Here is an 18,909-nt window from a genome sequence, read left to right as displayed (position 1 = left end):
ACAAGTTGTGTAGACCCCCCCCCCCCCTTTACACATCAAGTCATATAATAACACAATAGCCCCTATGCACAACACTGCAATACAAGGCCTTAGGACAAGGGATCAGTACACTGATGTGTTTGATCAAGCGACGATGATGTCATTGTGAGAAGTAGGCTGTTTTCTAGAATAAATGCATGACATAAAACTGTACTATAGGCCTGCATCTTTATTGTCTCAGAGAGGTAGTTATTATGCATAAAGACCATCAGCCGTCAGCCAGCTGGCTCGACCATCAGACGTTGAATTCCACCACAGCAACTTCTGTCAGTGCGCTGCGCTGCCAAAGTGGTCACGTGAACCCCATTCTGCGTTCACAGTCACAGGACCACATGACCGCTAGACCTACTGCATTCGTGTTTACGGTACAATTCTCAACAGAAGGAGAGTTAAATGGTTGAAATGTCGAGTGTCGGGCGAAATGAAATAATCTGTTTCCTGACTGTGTTTTTTTTCTTGGATGCACCCACCGTGATGGGAGTATGGCCAATGCCACAGTCTATTACCTCGTCGCCGGAACGATATTCATTGAATCCACGAGATTTCAATTTTCAGTATGCAAGTAATTCAACTGCGCAGATGGGATGTTCTGTCTTGGATGCGGCTTTTAAACGATACTACCCTCTGATTTTCCCAGATTACAGTGCAGGTAGGCCAATTGAGATCTCCAACTCCACTTAATATTCGTGAATGGAGTTATTAAGCCTTTGTGCTGACATGGAGTAGCCTAGCTAACTTTATTTTGAAATTGTAATTGTCCATTGAGGAGCAACACAATGGTGACCTGTCATTGTTCAATGTTGTTTGTTGGGTTGTTGGCTTTTAGATACATCAATGGGCATTGTAGAGCTACGTATAGTCAGTTGCATGCATGACAAGCCATTCACCTGCTCCACAAGACTAGTCTCTCAGATGGGGACTGTAAATTCACAGACATGCTACACGTTTGTGAATAGCACTGTAAAACCAATAACATGCTTCTGTTTGACATAGGACCAAGAGACAAGCATCTTTACAATGAAGAAAAGCCATTTGCCCTTGTGGTTCATGTAGACCGGGAGGGCTGTGAGAGCTACCCTGATGCAGACTCCTCTGAAAGCTGTGAGTGCTGGGGGAAAAACGGCAGTGTCCTGTAGTAGGCCTATTTGTAAGACACTTGATCTTTGAGCCCTGTGAGTCCTTGTGAGTCCCAAGCAGGTAGCGAGTTGTTGGCTCGTGACTCATTCCCCAAGTATAAATGCCATGCACCCACGTCGAAGTAGAGATAGCTTTTCATCGGCGTAGCTGGTTAAAACAGTGTTTGTCCAGTGGGAGACCTGGGTTCGAATCCCACCCAGGGCATGTCATATGGGTTACACCTTGGTCTGCACCTGTCCACCACCAGAGAGTTGTAAAAAGAACACAAACTGATGTACAGTAGTGACTGTACCTTCTGGACTGGTGCGTTCTGAATGGAACTTCTGAGAATGTAATGAGTGGCAATTGTTTTATTGGAAATCCTATTGGCACTTCCAATGACACACTCTTCTCTTGGGTCACAGACAAGCTGAGTGTATCTGCAGGCCAAGCAGCTCTGAGGTCAGAGACAGTGTGGGGGGCAGTCAAAGGTACGCAAGACTTCATCTCATAAAGGCACTCGCAGCATGGAGCATGTGACTTGACAAAAAAACAATGCCCTTTTCTTTTTTTTCTTTTTTTATTAATGCAGGTCTGGAAACATTCAGTCAGCTGGTGTATCAGGATGACTTTGGAGCAGTAAGTAATATACTGTAGTATATAGTAATTAAAAAGAACATTGGAGGCATTATTTGGAAGAATAATTTTTGCTTCCTGATTGTGGGTGTACAGATGTCCAACTATCTGCCGTTTTTTTAAATTTTCTTTCAGTTCTTTGTGAACAAGACTGAAATAGAGGATTTCCCCAGGTTTCAATTCCGAGGACTTCTGTTGGACACCTCCCGTCACTTTCTACCAGTAGCGGCCATTCTCAAGACCTTGGTAATCTTTCTAATGCTGCGCTCCCATGCTTCTCGGATGGTCCAATTTCCCGAGTTGTGAAGTCATTCTTCCAATTTGGTGTGTTCATGAGCTTTTATGTCATAATATGGGAACAACATGGATGCTACAAAGAAGATAATATATTTTATTGCCCAGGGCATTTAAACAGCCCACTAGTAGCTGTTTCTAGTTGTTGAGTGACAATAAAGAGCAAAGGATTCCCTGAAGCACAAAGATATTTCTTTACTCCCTGACTTGTTGAATAACTTTAACTAATGTAGATCACTACATGGACAGCAACTAACGGTTATAACCTAATACCATATGGCTTACCTTACAAATTACATGTGATCCAGAAATAAACAGTTTATTACCACCACAACTAAACATTTAACCTACATTTGTCCGCTACTTCCTGCCTATGACGTCACAAGTTGGCAAGTCGTGTACCAACATTTTTGCAGACTTGTTGTTCCGACTTGAGGAGGCGTTGTTGTTCCGACTTGACCTGTGAATTTTCCCAGTTGGGAACAAATTTTTCACATTATTGCCACACCACATGAATGCAGCATAAGTACATATGAGACACAGATTCATCAGACTCACTGATTGTGAATATGGATGCTTCTAATGGTCTGTGATGTTGTCTTCTGTTAGGATGCCATGGCCTACAATAAGTTCAATGTGTTTCACTGGCACATTGTGGACGACCCCTCCTTCCCTTACCAGAGCCGCACCTTTCCTGGCCTAAGCAACAAGGTAAGTGTATCTTGTGAGATATGCGGCCCCCTCTGGTTTTGTAATAACAACTGGGATACCCTCAGACAGCTGTACTTCATAAGCTGATGAAACATTCTTACGCAGCTCTTCCCACTGGAAGAAAATCATCCAAAAGTAAACCTTCGGTCTGCAGTTGGCTTCTATTCACCCGTGCTGAGCGAGTGTGATGTTGGCCTATGATGGTCATGAAGTGCTGAAATATACCCTGGACTTAACAAAACATGTCTCTGTATGGTTTAGGGGGCTTTCCACCCAATGACTCATGTGTACACTCAGACAGATGTGAGGAGGGTCATCTCACACGCCCGGCTGCGCGGAATCAGAGTCTTGCCTGAGTTTGACTCCCCAGGCCACACCCAGGCTTGGGGGAAAGGTAAAGCAGACAGAAGGACAGTACAAGCATGACTGCTACCTCCAGTACTACAGCTAGACAGTACCTTCATAAACCGTCTCTCATAACCACACTGTTATTTTCCTGTTCTCTCCCCCACTGCCTCTGGTCCCAGGGCAGCCAGACCTGCTGACCCCCTGCTACCGAGGGAAGGTCCCCTCTGGGACCTTCGGGCCAGTCAACCCAGCCACGGACTCAAGCTACAAGTTCATGACCCGTCTGTTCAAGGAAGTGGCCTCAGTGTTCCCTGACCCCTATGTTCACCTGGGAGGGGATGAGGTCGACTTCACCTGCTGGTACGTAGGCCAGGTCAATGAGGCCTAATGTCTGTCTGATCGACCATAACGGTCCTTATGTTGTTTGTTCACTGCCAAACCTTTCCTATAGGAGATCTAACCCTGACGTCAGGATGTTTATGAAAAACATGGGTTTTGGAAGCGATTTCACCAAACTGGAGTCATTTTACATGGAGAAGTAAGTAGCGGAAAAGGACCTGAAGAAGCCTTGGTTGAATGGGAGGAAATACTTCATAATAACTATCCTTTATAAACCATTTGTAGATGATAACTGATAAATAGTTTGTTAACTGTTATACATTTTTAGTAAACTGTTCACACAATAGTGTAGTTGACCAGTCTTTGCTTGGAAAACTGGGATTTTGGATGGCTTTGTTCTCTTCCAAATAGTTGCAGTTACTAATAGTTTACTAAACATTTATGACAGTTTACAAACATTTGTAATTAGCAATAGCTAATCATGTACAAGTAGTTTGTAAATGGATTATGGACATGGGAGGTCAGAGATAGGAGTGAAACCAAACATTCAGGATTGATGGATCATTCTGGTCACATCATGTCTTTGTATTTTCCAGCATTGTGAACATCACTTCCGCCCTCAACAGGACAGCCATAGTTTGGCAGGATGTTTTTGACTATCATGAAAGAGTAAGTATACACCCCAGTCTAGGCAGAAAGTGATTCTCTATGTGAATCCTCAACTAGGGTTGTGGTTCACAAAATCCTCCAGTTCTCATGAAACAATTAGACCCTGCCCCAACAATTAGACCCTATGAAGGAAAGATGTTTTGTTTTGCCCATATTGACGGGCTGGGGTATTGTAAGTAAGTAAGTCAACTTTATTTATATAGCGCCTTTCACAGCACGAATGCACAAAGCGCTTCACAATACAAATAACACATAAAAAGGAAGAAAGAGCAACATACAAAATGCAATACGACATACAAAATACAATACCAATATATTGTGTTCCAGCGCAGCTCTGTGCCGGTGGTGGAGGTGTGGAAGGGGGGTTGTTACCTGTGTGAGGTGCGCAGAGTGACTAAGGCAGGACTGAGAGTGATCCTGGCCTCGCCCTGGTACCTGGACCAGCCAGGACCCACTCACGACTGGGGGCGCTACTACACTGTGTGGCCCCTCGCCTTTAAGGGTCAGAACCTGAGTGCAGTGGACAGGTTGCAGTGTGATGAGCTGTTTGTGGTGGTTTTTTGTTGGAAAGATCTTTAGTTAGTGTCCTGCATTGTCACTTAATTGGTTACATAAACATCAACATACAATTCCCAATTTCCCTCAGGTTACAATGGTATATATTTACCACTAGGTGGCACTATAGACTAACTTCATAAATATATTGCTGTGCCTTTGATAAGCACTGTAACAGGCAATATTATATGGGCTATATTATTTTGCATTGGTAATTAGACACCAAATACATTGTTAACAATGTTGAGGTAAGCAGCCAAGCGACCTGGAGACCTGCCAGCAGACCATAACCAAACAGGCTGACTCCCCCACCTGAAAGTGCGACCAGGCGCAGTGTTGCATACGCGGGAGGAGGGAGACATGTTGTTTGTCCCCCTGCTCAGATCCCCCAGGACACGGTGCTGCACATCTGGAAGGGCACCGCTGCCCAGTACCAGGAGGAGCTGGGCAGGATCACCGCAGCTGGGCACAGGGTCGTGCTGGCAGCCCCCTGGTACCTCAACCACATCAGCTACGGCCAGGACTGGCGTAACGCCTACACCGTGCAACCACAGAACTTCTCTGGTGTGTGCAGGGCCATGTATACAGACTAGCTTTGCTGCAAGCTAGGTGCTGGATAGGGCATTAGTTATACTGTACTACTGTTGTTAATGCTGCTAGGACGGTGTAAGTCTGGTACTGTGAGTAGTTTTTTGTGTAAGAATCCAACCCCTCTTATATAGCCAAGTAGGGAAGGTATTGTATCTGAAAGTCACGTGTGTTGTGCAGGGTTGTGCCCTGATGTGGTGTTTGCAGTCAGAGTGGTAGGCTACTATAGATCTAGTGTTTTCAACATACAGTCATGTTTATCCTCACAGGGACAGAGGAGCAGAAGAAGTTGGTGATTGGTGGTGAGGTCTGCATGTGGGGGGAATATGTTGACGCCACCAACCTCTCTCCACGCCTATGGTAAGGAAGAGACAGATAAATTCAACATTTGGTACCTGAAAATCGCAAACAGCTAGAGGGAAGTTCCATATGAGGACGCCCGTGACCGTGTTGTGTAGGCCCAGGGCGAGCGCGGCAGCAGAGAGACTCTGGAGTGACGAGAAGCAGACGTCCAGTGTGGCCCAGGCGTCCCCTCGTCTGGAAGAGTTCCGATGCAGGCTGCTGAGGTAAGCCTACACGGGTTTATAGAGCTCGGAAGACTGTGTTCTTACCATATTAACTAACATTCAGTTGATGCTGAATGTCTCTTTAACCCTCTTTGTCCTTCTCTCTCATCCCCGTCAGGCGTGGTATCCAGGCAGAGCCTCTGTTCGTGGGCCACTGCAGGTATGAGTACCAGGGTATGTGAAGACCTGCTGGAACAGGAGCACTGACAACCTCTCAGGGACACAGTTGGAGTAAGGCATCCACTGTCTGTACCTTCCTATCATGTTATTAAGTAATCCTTTTTGGTTTGATCCTTAAGTAATCCTGATTGATTGTGGACAAAGTCATGAAATCTGCAGAGGAATAGTTTGGGAACACATTTGTGAATGCTTGTATGAAACTGCCTCAGCTGATTCTGCAGCCACCATCTAACAGTAGAGAGATCAACTGCATATCTGCATTTGAAGGGGGATTTTTAACATTCTGTATAAATATTGATATTGAATATGCAATATTTGTTCAAGGAAGAGCTTTTTTTTCACTGACCTCTACAACACTCACTGGTCTGTAGCAGTCTGTAACAGACCACTCACACTTTTACAAGAATTGTCAGTTACTGTACCATCAAAACAGTAACATTCAAGGAACAACATGAAATAGATAGGACTTGAGATTGATAGGACTCCTAATCAAGAACTGGCTCTGAGCCTGCACATACACTCATGTACACAACCTACACTGTAGTAGCTGACAATAAAGGCTAACCAATGATGCACTGAACAATCTCTGTCTGTTTTTTTCCTTCACTTTATCAAAGTCTGGATAAATCACTTGCATACCTATAAGCTCCTGAGCCCTTGGTCAGCAGTACCACAGTATTTCTGTTAAGTCTCACTAGTGTTTAATGTACTTTTGAACGTACTATACTGTTGAATTGAGCCACCAGTCTTTGATATAGCCTGAGACAATTGATTTTCTCATTGTGTGGATTATGCTGGTAGCAACAGATGGCATTGCCAGGGTAATCCCTAGTGGGGACATAGTGCTGACACCCCAATCCAGCCTGCTGGCTGACCCACACCTGTTCTGAATGAGGGGCCCTAGCAAAAACAAGAGGAAAGCCCCAGAATATCATGGAAGCCATGGTAGCTTTCAGGAGATGCAGTTGCCGAGGGAAGGTACATTCACTCAAAGGTGGTTTCTTCTGATTGATCACTTGGAATAAATATGCAGCAATGTGTTCTGTATCCATTTATCCTCACTCTGGAATTAAACCCCTTTTGAAAATATTCAATTTTACAACTGAGCAACCTGAGACTAATTTATTTAGTAGATGCAGACAGGCATTTAGAGCCTCTTAAGAAGTTAATATCACTCTTTGACAATAGCTGACATTTAAAGAGATTATATAGAAAGCTGCTTAAGCTGATTCATGGAGTTATGAACTTGTGCCTTCAAGGGCATTCACCCAAGGACAGGAAGGGAATATTAGCCATGTCAGTAAGCTCCAGTACAGTACATGTACAGTTTATCAACTTCCTGAATCCATAGCAGATTTACAGTAACAATTTCATATATTTATATAAATATTTAACAAAATGCAAACAAACAAATGAAATAAATTTAATTTGTAATTTCAAATTTGGTATAGAAATACTGGTTCAAACAGAAGGTAAAAACCAGATCAACTACATCGTAATGTTGTCAGAATGAGGCCCCTTCATTCGGGGCCAGTCGACTGGCACGTCCCACATAGACAAAGCTGCTGAGACGTTCATCAACAGGAGTGTGTCCAATCACCTGTGGTCTAGCTGTCACCTGTAGTCTAGCTGTCACCCGCCTGTCGCACATCTACAGCATGGCATTACGTCTTTAATCGCCCCCGCTGGCTCGTGGCAGTTGGTTCTGCTGGATCTACTGAACAATCGAAGGGCCTCTTAGCCCCAATCTGACAGTTATCCCTCGCAGGCCTCAGCCCTTTCTGCTGAGGGCAGCACGGCCGCGCATGGACCAGCCGCTGGACTCTGTCAGAGATCTAGGTCAAGACACGGTGTGTGTGTGTGTTGGGGGGGGGGCACGGAACTTCACTCATTTTTCAACCTTAGCATGAGGTATTTTTACGCGTCCATCCTACTCTACTCACTGGTCTCTCTTTCAGACCCATGTGAATTATTGGTCACATGAGCCGATTCAATTACAGGATCTCGGAGACAAGAGACTTCCAAATCGCTACCGTGTAGGCTACCGTATGTATTGATAAGTAGCAACTAAACATGATCAGTGAAAAAAAACAGCCTTTCATGTGCATTGTTGACTGGCTGCAGTTTAAGCTCTGGTGTGGAGACGAGAATGATCAGCTTTCCCCTGACGTGCAGGTAAGAGGCTATAATCCCTATCCCTCAGCCCCAGGACTTATCACCGCAGTTATGTAAGGCGGCAGAATGGGGACCATAGACCACCAACCTTACCTCAGCAATGAGATCAGACTACAGTGGTTTCATTCACAGACATACACTCAATACCTATAGCCGAGATTACAAGTCACCATACATTATATAGATCAAATCAAATCAAACTTTATTTGTATAGCGCATTTCATACACAGATCACGGATGATATTCACACACAGTTGGTGTTCCAGTACCGTGGGGTAGCTGTGGCTCAGGAGGTAGAGCGGATCGTCCAATGACCACAGGGTCGGTGGTTCGAATCACGGCTCCTCCTGTCCACATGTCGAAGTCTTTGGTCAACACTGAACCCCAAATTGCAAGCTAGCACCTTGCATGCAGCTGTTGTAGGAATGGGTGAATGAGAGGCCATTGTAATATATAAGTGTAATCCATCCATTACCAGCCAAGGAAAGACAAAGCCTGAATGGGTTTGTGTTGAAGTCTGATACGGTTCATAAGTACATTTTCAGCTCATGAATCCACTGACCCTTATGAAACCAGAGTTATTACATGTAAAGCATAAAGTATCTTATCTATACTAGCCTATCAGAATAAACTGTGGCTGGGAATGCGCTTAAAATCCTTGGGTTGTCTCCCAGAGTCCCGGGTTATTCAGCTCAAACTGACAAAGAGTTCAGAGGTCAAATGAACCCGTCTGCCAGCCCAGACAAACCCCCCTCCAGCCAGGTCCTCTAATCTTTTTACACACCAGTTTAGTTTAACAGAGAGGGCTCTGTTCTGGACACAAAGTGCTCCTTCAAAAATCAAGAGTGAATTAACTTGGATCTAAACATGAAAGAGGTCGACCTGTAAACACTTCAGCTCGTCAGTTGTAAGGTAAATTTGTGTATTGAATCAATTCATAGTAAATGTGCCATGTAATGGCAGAGTGGCGGTGAGCTCTCAGACCTTCTAGTGAGTCCAGACTGTTCTATCATCAGAGGTCTGTGAGGAGAGGATAGAACAGGCATGTAAGTGTTTCTGTCTGGCTTCTCTCTGTGACCCCACATGGTTTAATACATTCATAAAATAAAACCACAAATCGAAAAAAAAATCACTTGACTCCGGGACACTAATTACCAGTAAATCACACAAGGGTCACTAATTGGGCAGACAGGGATGCAGAGAGCAGCCACCATATGGCAGAAGAATAGACTTAAGCGTGAACTCCTTGCTGCTCTTTCAATCTCACAGCTAATTGTTTTTCTTCTCATCACCCCCTCCCGGGACCCCCCTAGAGAAGCAGAACATGTTTCATGGTAGTCTATAAGCTACTTACTTAGTTTAGGATGGTTGTATTCTTCATGGCCACTTGACAAATACAAAGTCTGGTGCCATGAGCAGGACCAAAACAAGATCACAGAAATACCTAGAATTTCACCCTGAAAATGATATGACTATCAGAGAACATTGCAGACTCACAACCAGCTTTAAGTGCTTGTGAACCACACAAGAAAACACACTAACGCTTGCAAATTAGAAATCATTGTATTTGTCCATTTGGATGTACAGTACAGTGTAGACTATACAGTAGTATCTGCATTATACTGTAGTCAGGCAGGTGTAAAATCTTCAGATTATCATAGTCCTCTAGGCCATACTTAAGCTGCTATACCAAGTTTGACGCATCGGATGTGAGAAGAGACTAAGATTAACATGACTCACATGGAAAGATGGATGGATTAGTTGATGTAATGGTCTAAAACCTGTGGCTCGCCAGATGACCTACTGTATCTCCTGCCTGAGAGATAAGAAACAAACATGTTGTTAAAAGAACAGAGGAATTATAACAGGCCTGTTGGTAGTATGATCAGATTCTTAGATAATAATGGGTTTCGTATCAGTTGTATGATACTGACCCCCTATGAAACAGAGGGATATTGGTGATTTAAATCAATGTCAATCAATATAAGTCTTTTCACACAATATTCTTTCATTTATTTTCATACTTGTTGAGCATGTCGCACACGCTAACAAGGTGTGACTGATTGATCCACCAATAGACGGACAGTAAAGATTAAGAGGATGGCAAATAAGCGTTTGCTTACACAGCACCTGGTGCTAATCTCCTTGTCTTCCTCCGGGGATCCCCCAGAGGACAGAGACTCAAATGCTCAGTCCCTCTCAGACAGATGGACAGAGAAGCAGGAGAAGACTTCATCTCCGGTGACTCTTGAGACGTCCCACAGCACACAGCCCTCAGCGACAGCCCCAAAACTCACAACCAAGCTGTGAAGACCGGCGAAGCAGCTGCACCTGTCCTGGAGGAAATCTCTAGCAACATAGGAGGAAATCCTTTGGACATCTGAGTGAGGAATCTGCCTTGTTAAACATACAGCAAGAACGCGTATCAAGAAGACCAAAAGTTTGAGGTCATCTCAGAGGTGATCTGATCCCCCAGTTAAAGGGCCAAAGAGAGCAAGAAGGATACATTCAGCAAAACATTCCACGACTTTGAAAGAGAACTCAGCAGGAGCCAAACTTTAGAGAAGAATACTGCTTACTGGCTTAGATGATGGAGGAGCATCTGAGCAAGATCACCATGCTGCCGTCCACCAACGCCAAGGACGCCTCACGGCAACACACTTCAGACGACGCTCAAACAGGTGAGTCACACACACCAGAAATACTAATGCCAAAATCATAGAAGAGGGTTCAACTCAGTGACTAAAGATCATATCATATTGTAGTTACTCGGATATGATAGCATAAAGATCACGCTCGCTCTGTCTCTGTCCTCACCAGCTAAAAGCCCAGCTCCAGGAAAAGCCATGGGCCAAATCTTGCTGTGTAAAGTGTGTTCTGACACGAGTAGCGGGAAACATTACGGCATCTACGCCTGCAATGGCTGCAGCGGGTTCTTCAAACGCAGTGTCAGACGGAGGCTCATCTACAGGTGGGGTTCAAGGTTCAACGTTCGAGGTAGTTTATTTGTATATGTACGAGACAGCATGGGCGCCACGTAGGCCTACAATGAAACGCTTAACAAGGATGATTACAGATGACTTCATCCATGTCTTCCTTTGTAGAACTTCTTCAGGCTCTCTCTCAGTCAGTCAACTGCACATAGAGAGTGATATTTATACGGTTGTGTTTATTGCCACCTCGTAGGTGTCAGGCTGGCACTGGAATGTGCCCTGTTGACAAGGCTCATCGTAATCAGTGCCAGGCGTGTCGACTGAAGAGGTGCCTCCAAGCTGGCATGAACAAGGCTGGTGAGTGAGGGCAGAGAAAAACCACCTGACCATGAAAACAGACGTCTACATGTGACGACGTACAGTAGCTATTCTCTTACAAACCCTGGCAAAGCCAAGAACCATCTCTCTTAGAGACTTCCTCTGTTCACATCTCTCCCCTCAGCGGTGCAGAACGAGCGACAGCCACGCAGCACTGCCCAGGTGCGGCTGGACACCATGGACGTTGGCGCCGACGCCAAGGAGCACCTGACCACCACGCGGGAGCCCGCCTCCTCCTCCTGCTCCTCCTACTCCGTCATCAGCAGGCCGCCCGTCAGCTCCTCGGTCAGCCCCCCAGGCGGTGGCCACGTACAGCGCTGCGGCAGCCCCAAGAACAGCCACCGCTTCATGGTTAACCTGCTGACTGCCGAGACCTGCGCTAAGCTGGAGCCAGAAGACGGTGAGGAGCCAGGCTGGGGGATTTGAGAACAGACAACTGACTAAAACTCAGCATATGAAAATATGATCACACTACTGTCCTTCAGTATCACATAATATAATACTGTAGCAACAAGACAAGGTGGTCTGTAGTGGCGTTAAAGGTGTCTGCACACTGCCCCCAACCAACGCCAACCAACTCCCAACACCCAACATTCTAAAGTTGGCAGTTGTTGTTGTTAGAATGTTGGAAGTTTAAAATTCAGGTGCAAAATCCATCCAACCGACACCAAGAGTCACCAACAAACATGGCACACCAATTAAATGCTGGTGTTGGTTGGGGAAGTGTGCATGCACCTTAACATGTATCTTTACTCTGTCTCCCTCTCTCTCTCTCTCTCTGTGCTGTAGTGGATGAGAACATTGACGTGACGGGTAGCGAGCCGGAGAGGACGCCCTCTGACTACCACTCGTCCCTCTACAACCCCAGCAGCCCGGAGAATGTCTACGAGACCTCCGCTCGCCTGCTCTTCATGTCCGTCAAGTGGGCAAAGAATCTGCCCGTCTTCTCCCACCTGCCCTTCAGAGACCAGGTAAGGTCAGGTTGTGTTGGATATCATTGATATCTGAACACAGAGGCATGGGCTGGTGAGACAGGTAGGGCTGATGTCTGTGTCTGTCTGTGGCCCATATGTACAGGTGATTCTGCTGGAGGAGGCTTGGAGCGAGCTTTTTCTGCTGTGCGCTATCCAGTGGTCCCTGCCCCTGGACGGCTACCCCCTGCTCTCCCTGTCCGACCTCTCCCCCCCGCAGCAGGCCAAGAGCGGCCTCCCCACTGCTGACCTCAGGGTCCTGAAGGAGGTCTTCAACCGGTTCAAGGCCCTGGCTGTGGACCCCACCGAGTTCGCCTGCCTCAAGGCCATCGTACTGTTCAAGCCAGGTGAGTTTCCCTGTCTTAAGTCACATGACTACAGTTATTCAGGTGGTCCTCCCCGTGTGCGGCTACTGTGACTGATGTCTGCCATGTCTCTCTCCACGGAGCAGACACCCGCGGTCTCAAAGACCCCGAACAGGTGGAGAACCTCCAGGACCAGTCTCAGGTGATGCTCGGCCAACACATCCACTCACTCTACCCTAGCCAGAGTGCCAGGTGAGCCCACTTCACCCTTTTATTTAAATAAAATTATTGTATTGTAAGTAAGTCAAATGATATACATTTACATGCTGAAAGATCCAGGCGTTTATGGGTTTTCTTTGTTCTTGGCCGTCTAGGTTTGGTAAACTTCTGTTGTTGCTGCCCTCCCTGCACTTTGTGAGCTCTGAGAGGGTTGAGCAGCTGTTCTTCCACAGGACCATAGGGAACACTCCCATGGAGAAGCTCCTGTGTGACATGTTCAAAAACTGAAGAGGCTTCTGGAGACAAAATGAAGCTCAAACTACTGAGCAAAATAATAAATATTCTTTATAATTCTTTTCTATCATTATATTTCCACATAGACCGATACCTATACCTAGTGCGTTAACTGTAAATAACTTGAAATAAAGCATTTGCTAAATGGCATTTTATTATCACTTTATGAATCTGTGAGTAGTGATACAAGGTTTGCCATTTACTCATGAGCTGTTGTTTTTGCTTAAACGTATTTGTACAAAATAAATTAACATTGGTTTCATTTTATTGGGTCGTAGAGTCCTTTTATTTGTAAAATATTTGTGAATGCTCAATTACAAAATCTGTCCTCTAGAGGGAGCTGTGCTCCTAGTTGATCTACCAGACTGTAATCTTTCCAACCAGAGCAACAAGCAAAACACGGAAGTATTAGCATCGAACCGAACAGTCAGCTAAATAGCTAATGCTAGCTACTGTAGCTAAGCATATCAAAGAAGGTTATATTCATAGTTTTTATAAGGCCATGCTTTGGTTGACAATTTTTCAGGCAGAGCTATTCTTTGATAAGACATAACTTGCTAACAATAATGTTCGGTCAATCATCGCAGTATAAATCTCTTCCACAGAGGGACTCTGTTCCAACGGGCCCTGGTTTATTTGTAGCCCCAGAGAAACATGGCTTTATGCAAACTCCGTTTCATCACAAAGGACATTCCTTTGACTACATACCCAACATCACCGACAACGACTTCACTGGTATGTGCTGATTGTCCCGAACAGAGTAGCTGATAGAATAGAACAGAAGGTTTATTCGCCATGTGTAACAAGTAGGATACAGGTACTTTGGGATTCTTGTAATCGCTTGTCATTACAGTATCTTATCAGTTGCCAATCAGTTCCTCCTTCCAATCTACGCAGCTAGACATTACATCTTCCCAAACTGGCAATTTACTATGTCGTCTAGCAGTCCATGTCGTCTAGCAGTCTATCAGTATCATCTACTTATCCCTGCCGATCATGGATGACTGTCTGTGTCCATAATGTAGGCAGTGCAATTAAATAACGGTCAAGTATATTACTCTAGTGTTGTCAGGTGTTGGTTCAAGTTGTCAGCAAGTGCAGGGGGTCAGGACAGGTCCGTCAGAACAGACCAGTCGTGGGTGGTGGTGGTGGGGTGGGGGGGTAATGGTCGTGGGGGGAGAGAAGGGTCTGAACAGGGGGTGTCCTCAGTGTTTGTCTACTGCAGCTGCAGGGGTGGGGTGGGGGGGTAATGGTCGTGGGGGGAGAGAAGGGTCTGAACAGGGGGTGTCCTCAGTGTTTGTCTACTGCAGCTGCAGCTATTGAGCGTGCGGACCGCGTCAGGAAAGAAGCTGTTGTGGAACCTCTCCTTCACGGTCTTGATGCTCAGCCATCTTCCGTCTCTCCGGCGAGATGGTGCGAACAGGTGGTAGCTGTTGTCTTTTGTGATGGGGCTAATCTTGGATCAAACTGTGGCCGACAGCACAGGTTTAAATAAACATAGTGTATTTACCGTATCCGGCGAGAAAAGGTCTATTCCCTAAACGTAATAGCTCAGTAATAAAATGTTCATGTTTCCTAGACACAACTCAAGGATGGCTGTCATGGTTATGTAACCTGGTTGTCACCTTCCTGGTTTATCTCTGCACCTTCATCACCTTCCCAATATCAGGATGGTTTGTCCTGAAAGTAAGTTGGCTGTTCAATATACCTATGCGGCTATGTTATGAATTCAGACCCCTCAGGTCGTCTGGCACATGCCTGCTTTCTGTCCCCAGAGTTAAAACAAAACATAGGCAGCGTTCAGTTTTTATGCTCCACATATCTGGAACAAACTTCCAGAAAACTGCTGCAACCCTCAGTTCTTTTAAATCAAGACTGAAAACTTTTCTTTTTGCCGCTGCTTTTTATTAAATCAAATAATTATTCATTCATACAGTGCACTGTAACTTATTTTTCCTACATTTTGTTTTAAAGGTCCCTTTTTGCATTGTTTTATATGACCTTTTATGTGTTTCTTGCACTTTGTCTTGATGCTTTTAATGTCTCATGTAAAGCACTTTAAATTGCCTTGTTGCTGAAATGTGCTATACAAATAAACGTGCCTTGCCTATGGATACACACACACTTGTCTTGGATATGATTGATTGATTGATGGATTGATGACAGACAGACTAATAACCGAGATGCCTTACCTACAGACTGTGCCCAACTACGAGAGGGTAGTGGTGTTCCGTCTAGGTCGGGTTCGTCCTCCCAAGGGTCCTGGTGTGGTGTTGGTGCTGCCCCTCATAGACCAGTGGCAGAGGGTAGACCTGCGTACCCGCGCCTTCAACACCCCTCCCTGCCACGTAGGCGACACCCAACACCACTACGCCATCATCACCACACTGCCTGTACCTCCCAGTTTCCCAGCACAACAGCACTGTGGCTGCATGTGGGAAAGAACGCTGTAGCGCCGACCGTCCTTCTCCTCTCCACTGTGCCAGGTCACGACTACGGATGGCGGTCTGGTGGCGGTCGGGGCGGACGTCCAGTTCAGGATCTGGAGCCCGGTCATGTCGGTGGTGGCGGTGCAGGACCTGAATGCTTCGACCCGCCTCACGGCGCAGAAAGCCATGACCCACCTCCTGGGCAAGAAGACCGTCAGGCAGATCCAGACGGAGAGGATCAAACTGGGGGAGTATCTTGGGGTGAGTGCCAAATCAGCATCTACTCTGTATCACTTTAGATAGATAGAAGCCTTTATTTGGAGAAGGAAGAACATACTGAGACCAGGTATCTTTTACAGATGTGCCCTGCTTACAAACAACAGTAATACAGTAGCAGAGTACAGAACAATATAAGAACAGTGACAGCGTGCAGACAACAATGACAATGTACAGACGTACAAACAGTGAATACAGTAATACAGTAGCAGAGTACAGAAAATTACAAAAGTAGTGACAATGTACAGGGGTACAGAGTACAATGATTTCTATTAAGTACAGTAAGGAAACCAGCATCAGTGGCATTTACAAATGACATTCTCATAGGTTTCAGTTAATAATTGGTGACACGTCTTTCCGGTACCTGCGCCACTAGACTAATTTGCCCCTCCCCTCCGGGGTTCTAGGAGGACATCAACGAGATGACTCGACCCTGGGGGCTGGAGGTGGACAGGGTGGAGCTGACCGTGGGGGCTGTGTTGAAAACCCCGGAGGACAGCCTCTCAGGACAGCCGTCCACCATGCCTCCCTCTATGCCTCTGGAGGGCCTGGCTGGCACCATCCAGCAGCTAGCCGAGCACTTCCTGGGGGAAAGCGGAGTCCTCCAGACGCAGAAAGGTAGCCGACTCCACCTCTTCTCCTTCGTCTCCCTGTGTGACATTGTGCCTTGTTACTGATACCCGTATCTCTGGTTGGTCAGAGGACAGCGTGAGCTTCGCAGACGAGCTGAGCGCAGCTCCAGAGGCCGTGAGCGGGCCTGGCTCCGTGGAGCAGCTGCTGGGGGCGGTGAAGCTGCTGGTGTCAGAGTCGCTGGTCTGCCAGGTGGGCGCCTGCTTCCAGTTCCACATCAGTTCCTCGGAGGGGCAGCACATCAGCTACTACCTGGATCTGAGCCGAGGTGATAGCTACAGTACTCTCCTTATTGGGAGACCTATTTGGAAGATTTAGGGGTTCCTGCGCACTCCTGCAACCTTGTGTTTCTCTCCCCTCTGCCTGTCTGTGTACAGGTAGTGGCTCAGCTGGGGCAGGGTCCCCAGATCGGGAGCCAGACGTCACCCTCAGTATGAGTGATGGGGACCTGCTGGCCATGTTTGAGGGTCGCCTGCGGCCCTTTGCTGCCTACAGCAGCGGCCGGCTGAGGGTCCAGGGGGACCTGAAGACGGCCATGAAGCTGGAAGAGATTATTAAACTACTCAGGCAATAACGTGGACCGTGTTTGAAAACAGAAATGTCACATTTCATGGGGAAAGATAGGATAGGAACACAATGGTTTGGGGTTTTATTACTGTAGGTGTTCTATCAAGATGCAACTAATTTTATCCCTAGTGACATCCTTACATTTTTCAAGTTCATATTCCTGTTGTTAATGTTGAGTAATTTTGTTATTTTTTATCTATTGAAAATACAATTATTTATTGTTGCGTCGTGAGATTTTATGAGGCTAAAGTGCAGTTTCTGCTAATACCCTGCTTTCCAATGACCAAACATATCCAAAACACATCCACTATGTTTGCTGTACATGTTTTGATAATAAACTAAGAATTTGATACTTATGTGCTCTGTTTTCTACTGTGATGCCTGTAAGATGCGACTCCATGGCCATGTTCTTCTTCCTTACTCCTGTGCTGTTAAATCAAATGGCTACTACATTGTTAATGAGTTAAATCAATGATATAAGGCAAACATGTTACAAAGTCAAGGTTTAGATCCTACCCTACTCTACCATTGTGATGAAAGACTAGAGTAGCCATAAAATTAAAGTTAAAAAATAAAAATACAGAATACAAATTAAGAACACTTAAAGGAGTAGTAAATGGAAAATGTATGTTTAGCCCTGTTTTAAGGTTACTTATGATCATATACAATGAATGGTTCAGATCAAAACATTGACAAAACTAGCACTTTTGAGAAAGTCTGATAATTGCTCTACCACCGTTTTGGTCATACAATGGATGTGGGTGGGCACCTTGAAAAATCTTTCAAAAACATGTTAAACTCTCGATTTCAAAGACAAGAAGCTCACCGAGGGGGTAATCTGTGTCCGTTGGTGTTCTGACATCAAATTTGCCGCAAAGTGAATCCTGTAGGGTTTTATTGATCATTTTATGAAATCCATTGACTTGTATTGAAGCGACCGTTGTAGATGTGTAGATCAATCCGCAGAGGGGATTCAGGAAGCGGAACTACTTACGGTAGCTATTGTTATTGTTTATGATGCTAGGCTACCTAGTTTGCGGAAGTTTACACGTATGTGCTGCGACTAAATAGTTATATGCTTAATATTTTAAAAAGCATTTCCAGATGTGTGGAACCAGAATGTGTGTGTGTGTGTCAATCAATTATCTTGAATGATATGACATACGGAGCTGGTACTGATGTATGTACTGTATAGGGGTGTGTGTGTGTGTGTCTATGTTAGTGACGGGCAGACAGTCAACAGGCCTAGTGTCCATTTTTCAAATGCCTGTTTGCCTGGTAGAAAAAAGCTGTCCTTGAGGCTGTTAGCTCTACTTGCAAGCAAGTATTCTACTTTGAAGAAACTTAACCAGTTTGGACTCCGCTCCTGGCATTTCATAGATGACACTGCAGGAATTCCCACATATGTTCACATTGCTTCGGGTATTCAATTTCTAAGATAAAGAATGCCTTGAAGCAGACATCGATGGCCTGAAGCAGTGTGTCGTGTTCCAAAGCCTGTCAAGCAACGATGACAAAGGCCTGAGATGCAAGCTGAACGTCATTTCCCAGTGTCAGGACGTAGGGGTATAGTCTGGATGCCTTGGCCTCATGGAGGTACTCCACCATGTTTGTTCCAGGCTAAAAAAGAAACAAAGAAAGAATGCAAGTGAGAGTGTGAGTGAGTAAGGACCAAATGTCTACAAAGTATA

The 18,909-nt window shown here is 45.5% G+C and overlaps 3 protein-coding genes across 3 annotated transcripts; all 3 read left to right on the top strand.

Moving 5' to 3' along the window:
* Window positions 1–441: 441 nt before the first annotated feature.
* On the top strand, window positions 442–6,043 carry hexa (hexosaminidase A (alpha polypeptide); the record flags this gene model as incomplete). The annotated part of the gene is made up of 14 exons (XM_084452551.1): window positions 442–688; window positions 1,033–1,140; window positions 1,581–1,646; window positions 1,748–1,794; window positions 1,927–2,037; window positions 2,695–2,796; window positions 3,058–3,190; window positions 3,324–3,504; window positions 3,596–3,682; window positions 4,080–4,152; window positions 5,091–5,271; window positions 5,565–5,655; window positions 5,754–5,861; window positions 5,980–6,043. The coding sequence occupies 14 exons, from the start codon at window positions 442–444 to the stop codon at window positions 6,041–6,043; spliced, it is 1,599 nt and encodes a 532-aa protein (XP_084308677.1).
* Window positions 6,044–10,806: 4,763 nt separating this feature from the next.
* Window positions 10,807–13,310, top strand: LOC311320731 (photoreceptor-specific nuclear receptor-like; the record flags this gene model as incomplete). Its single annotated transcript, XM_084452550.1, has 8 exons — window positions 10,807–10,897; window positions 11,037–11,187; window positions 11,403–11,506; window positions 11,652–11,927; window positions 12,317–12,498; window positions 12,605–12,845; window positions 12,950–13,055; window positions 13,178–13,310. 8 exons carry the CDS (start codon window positions 10,807–10,809, stop codon window positions 13,308–13,310), a joined length of 1,284 nt encoding a protein of 427 aa, XP_084308676.1.
* A 420-nt stretch (window positions 13,311–13,730) lies between these two features.
* Window positions 13,731–17,519, top strand: stoml1 (stomatin (EPB72)-like 1). The gene is made up of 7 exons (XM_084452717.1): window positions 13,731–14,051; window positions 14,896–15,002; window positions 15,515–15,664; window positions 15,803–16,006; window positions 16,429–16,639; window positions 16,722–16,919; window positions 17,029–17,519. Exons 1-7 carry the CDS (start codon window positions 13,883–13,885, stop codon window positions 17,223–17,225), a joined length of 1,236 nt encoding a protein of 411 aa, XP_084308843.1. The 5' UTR covers window positions 13,731–13,882; the 3' UTR covers window positions 17,226–17,519.
* The last annotated feature ends 1,390 nt before the right edge of the window (window positions 17,520–18,909 follow it).

This window comes from Borostomias antarcticus (genome assembly GCF_949987555.1).
Source record: "Borostomias antarcticus genome assembly, chromosome: 18".
NCBI classification, from domain to species: Eukaryota; Metazoa; Chordata; class Actinopteri; order Stomiiformes; family Stomiidae; genus Borostomias; species Borostomias antarcticus.
This window is presented reverse-complemented; position numbering and strand designations above follow the sequence as displayed.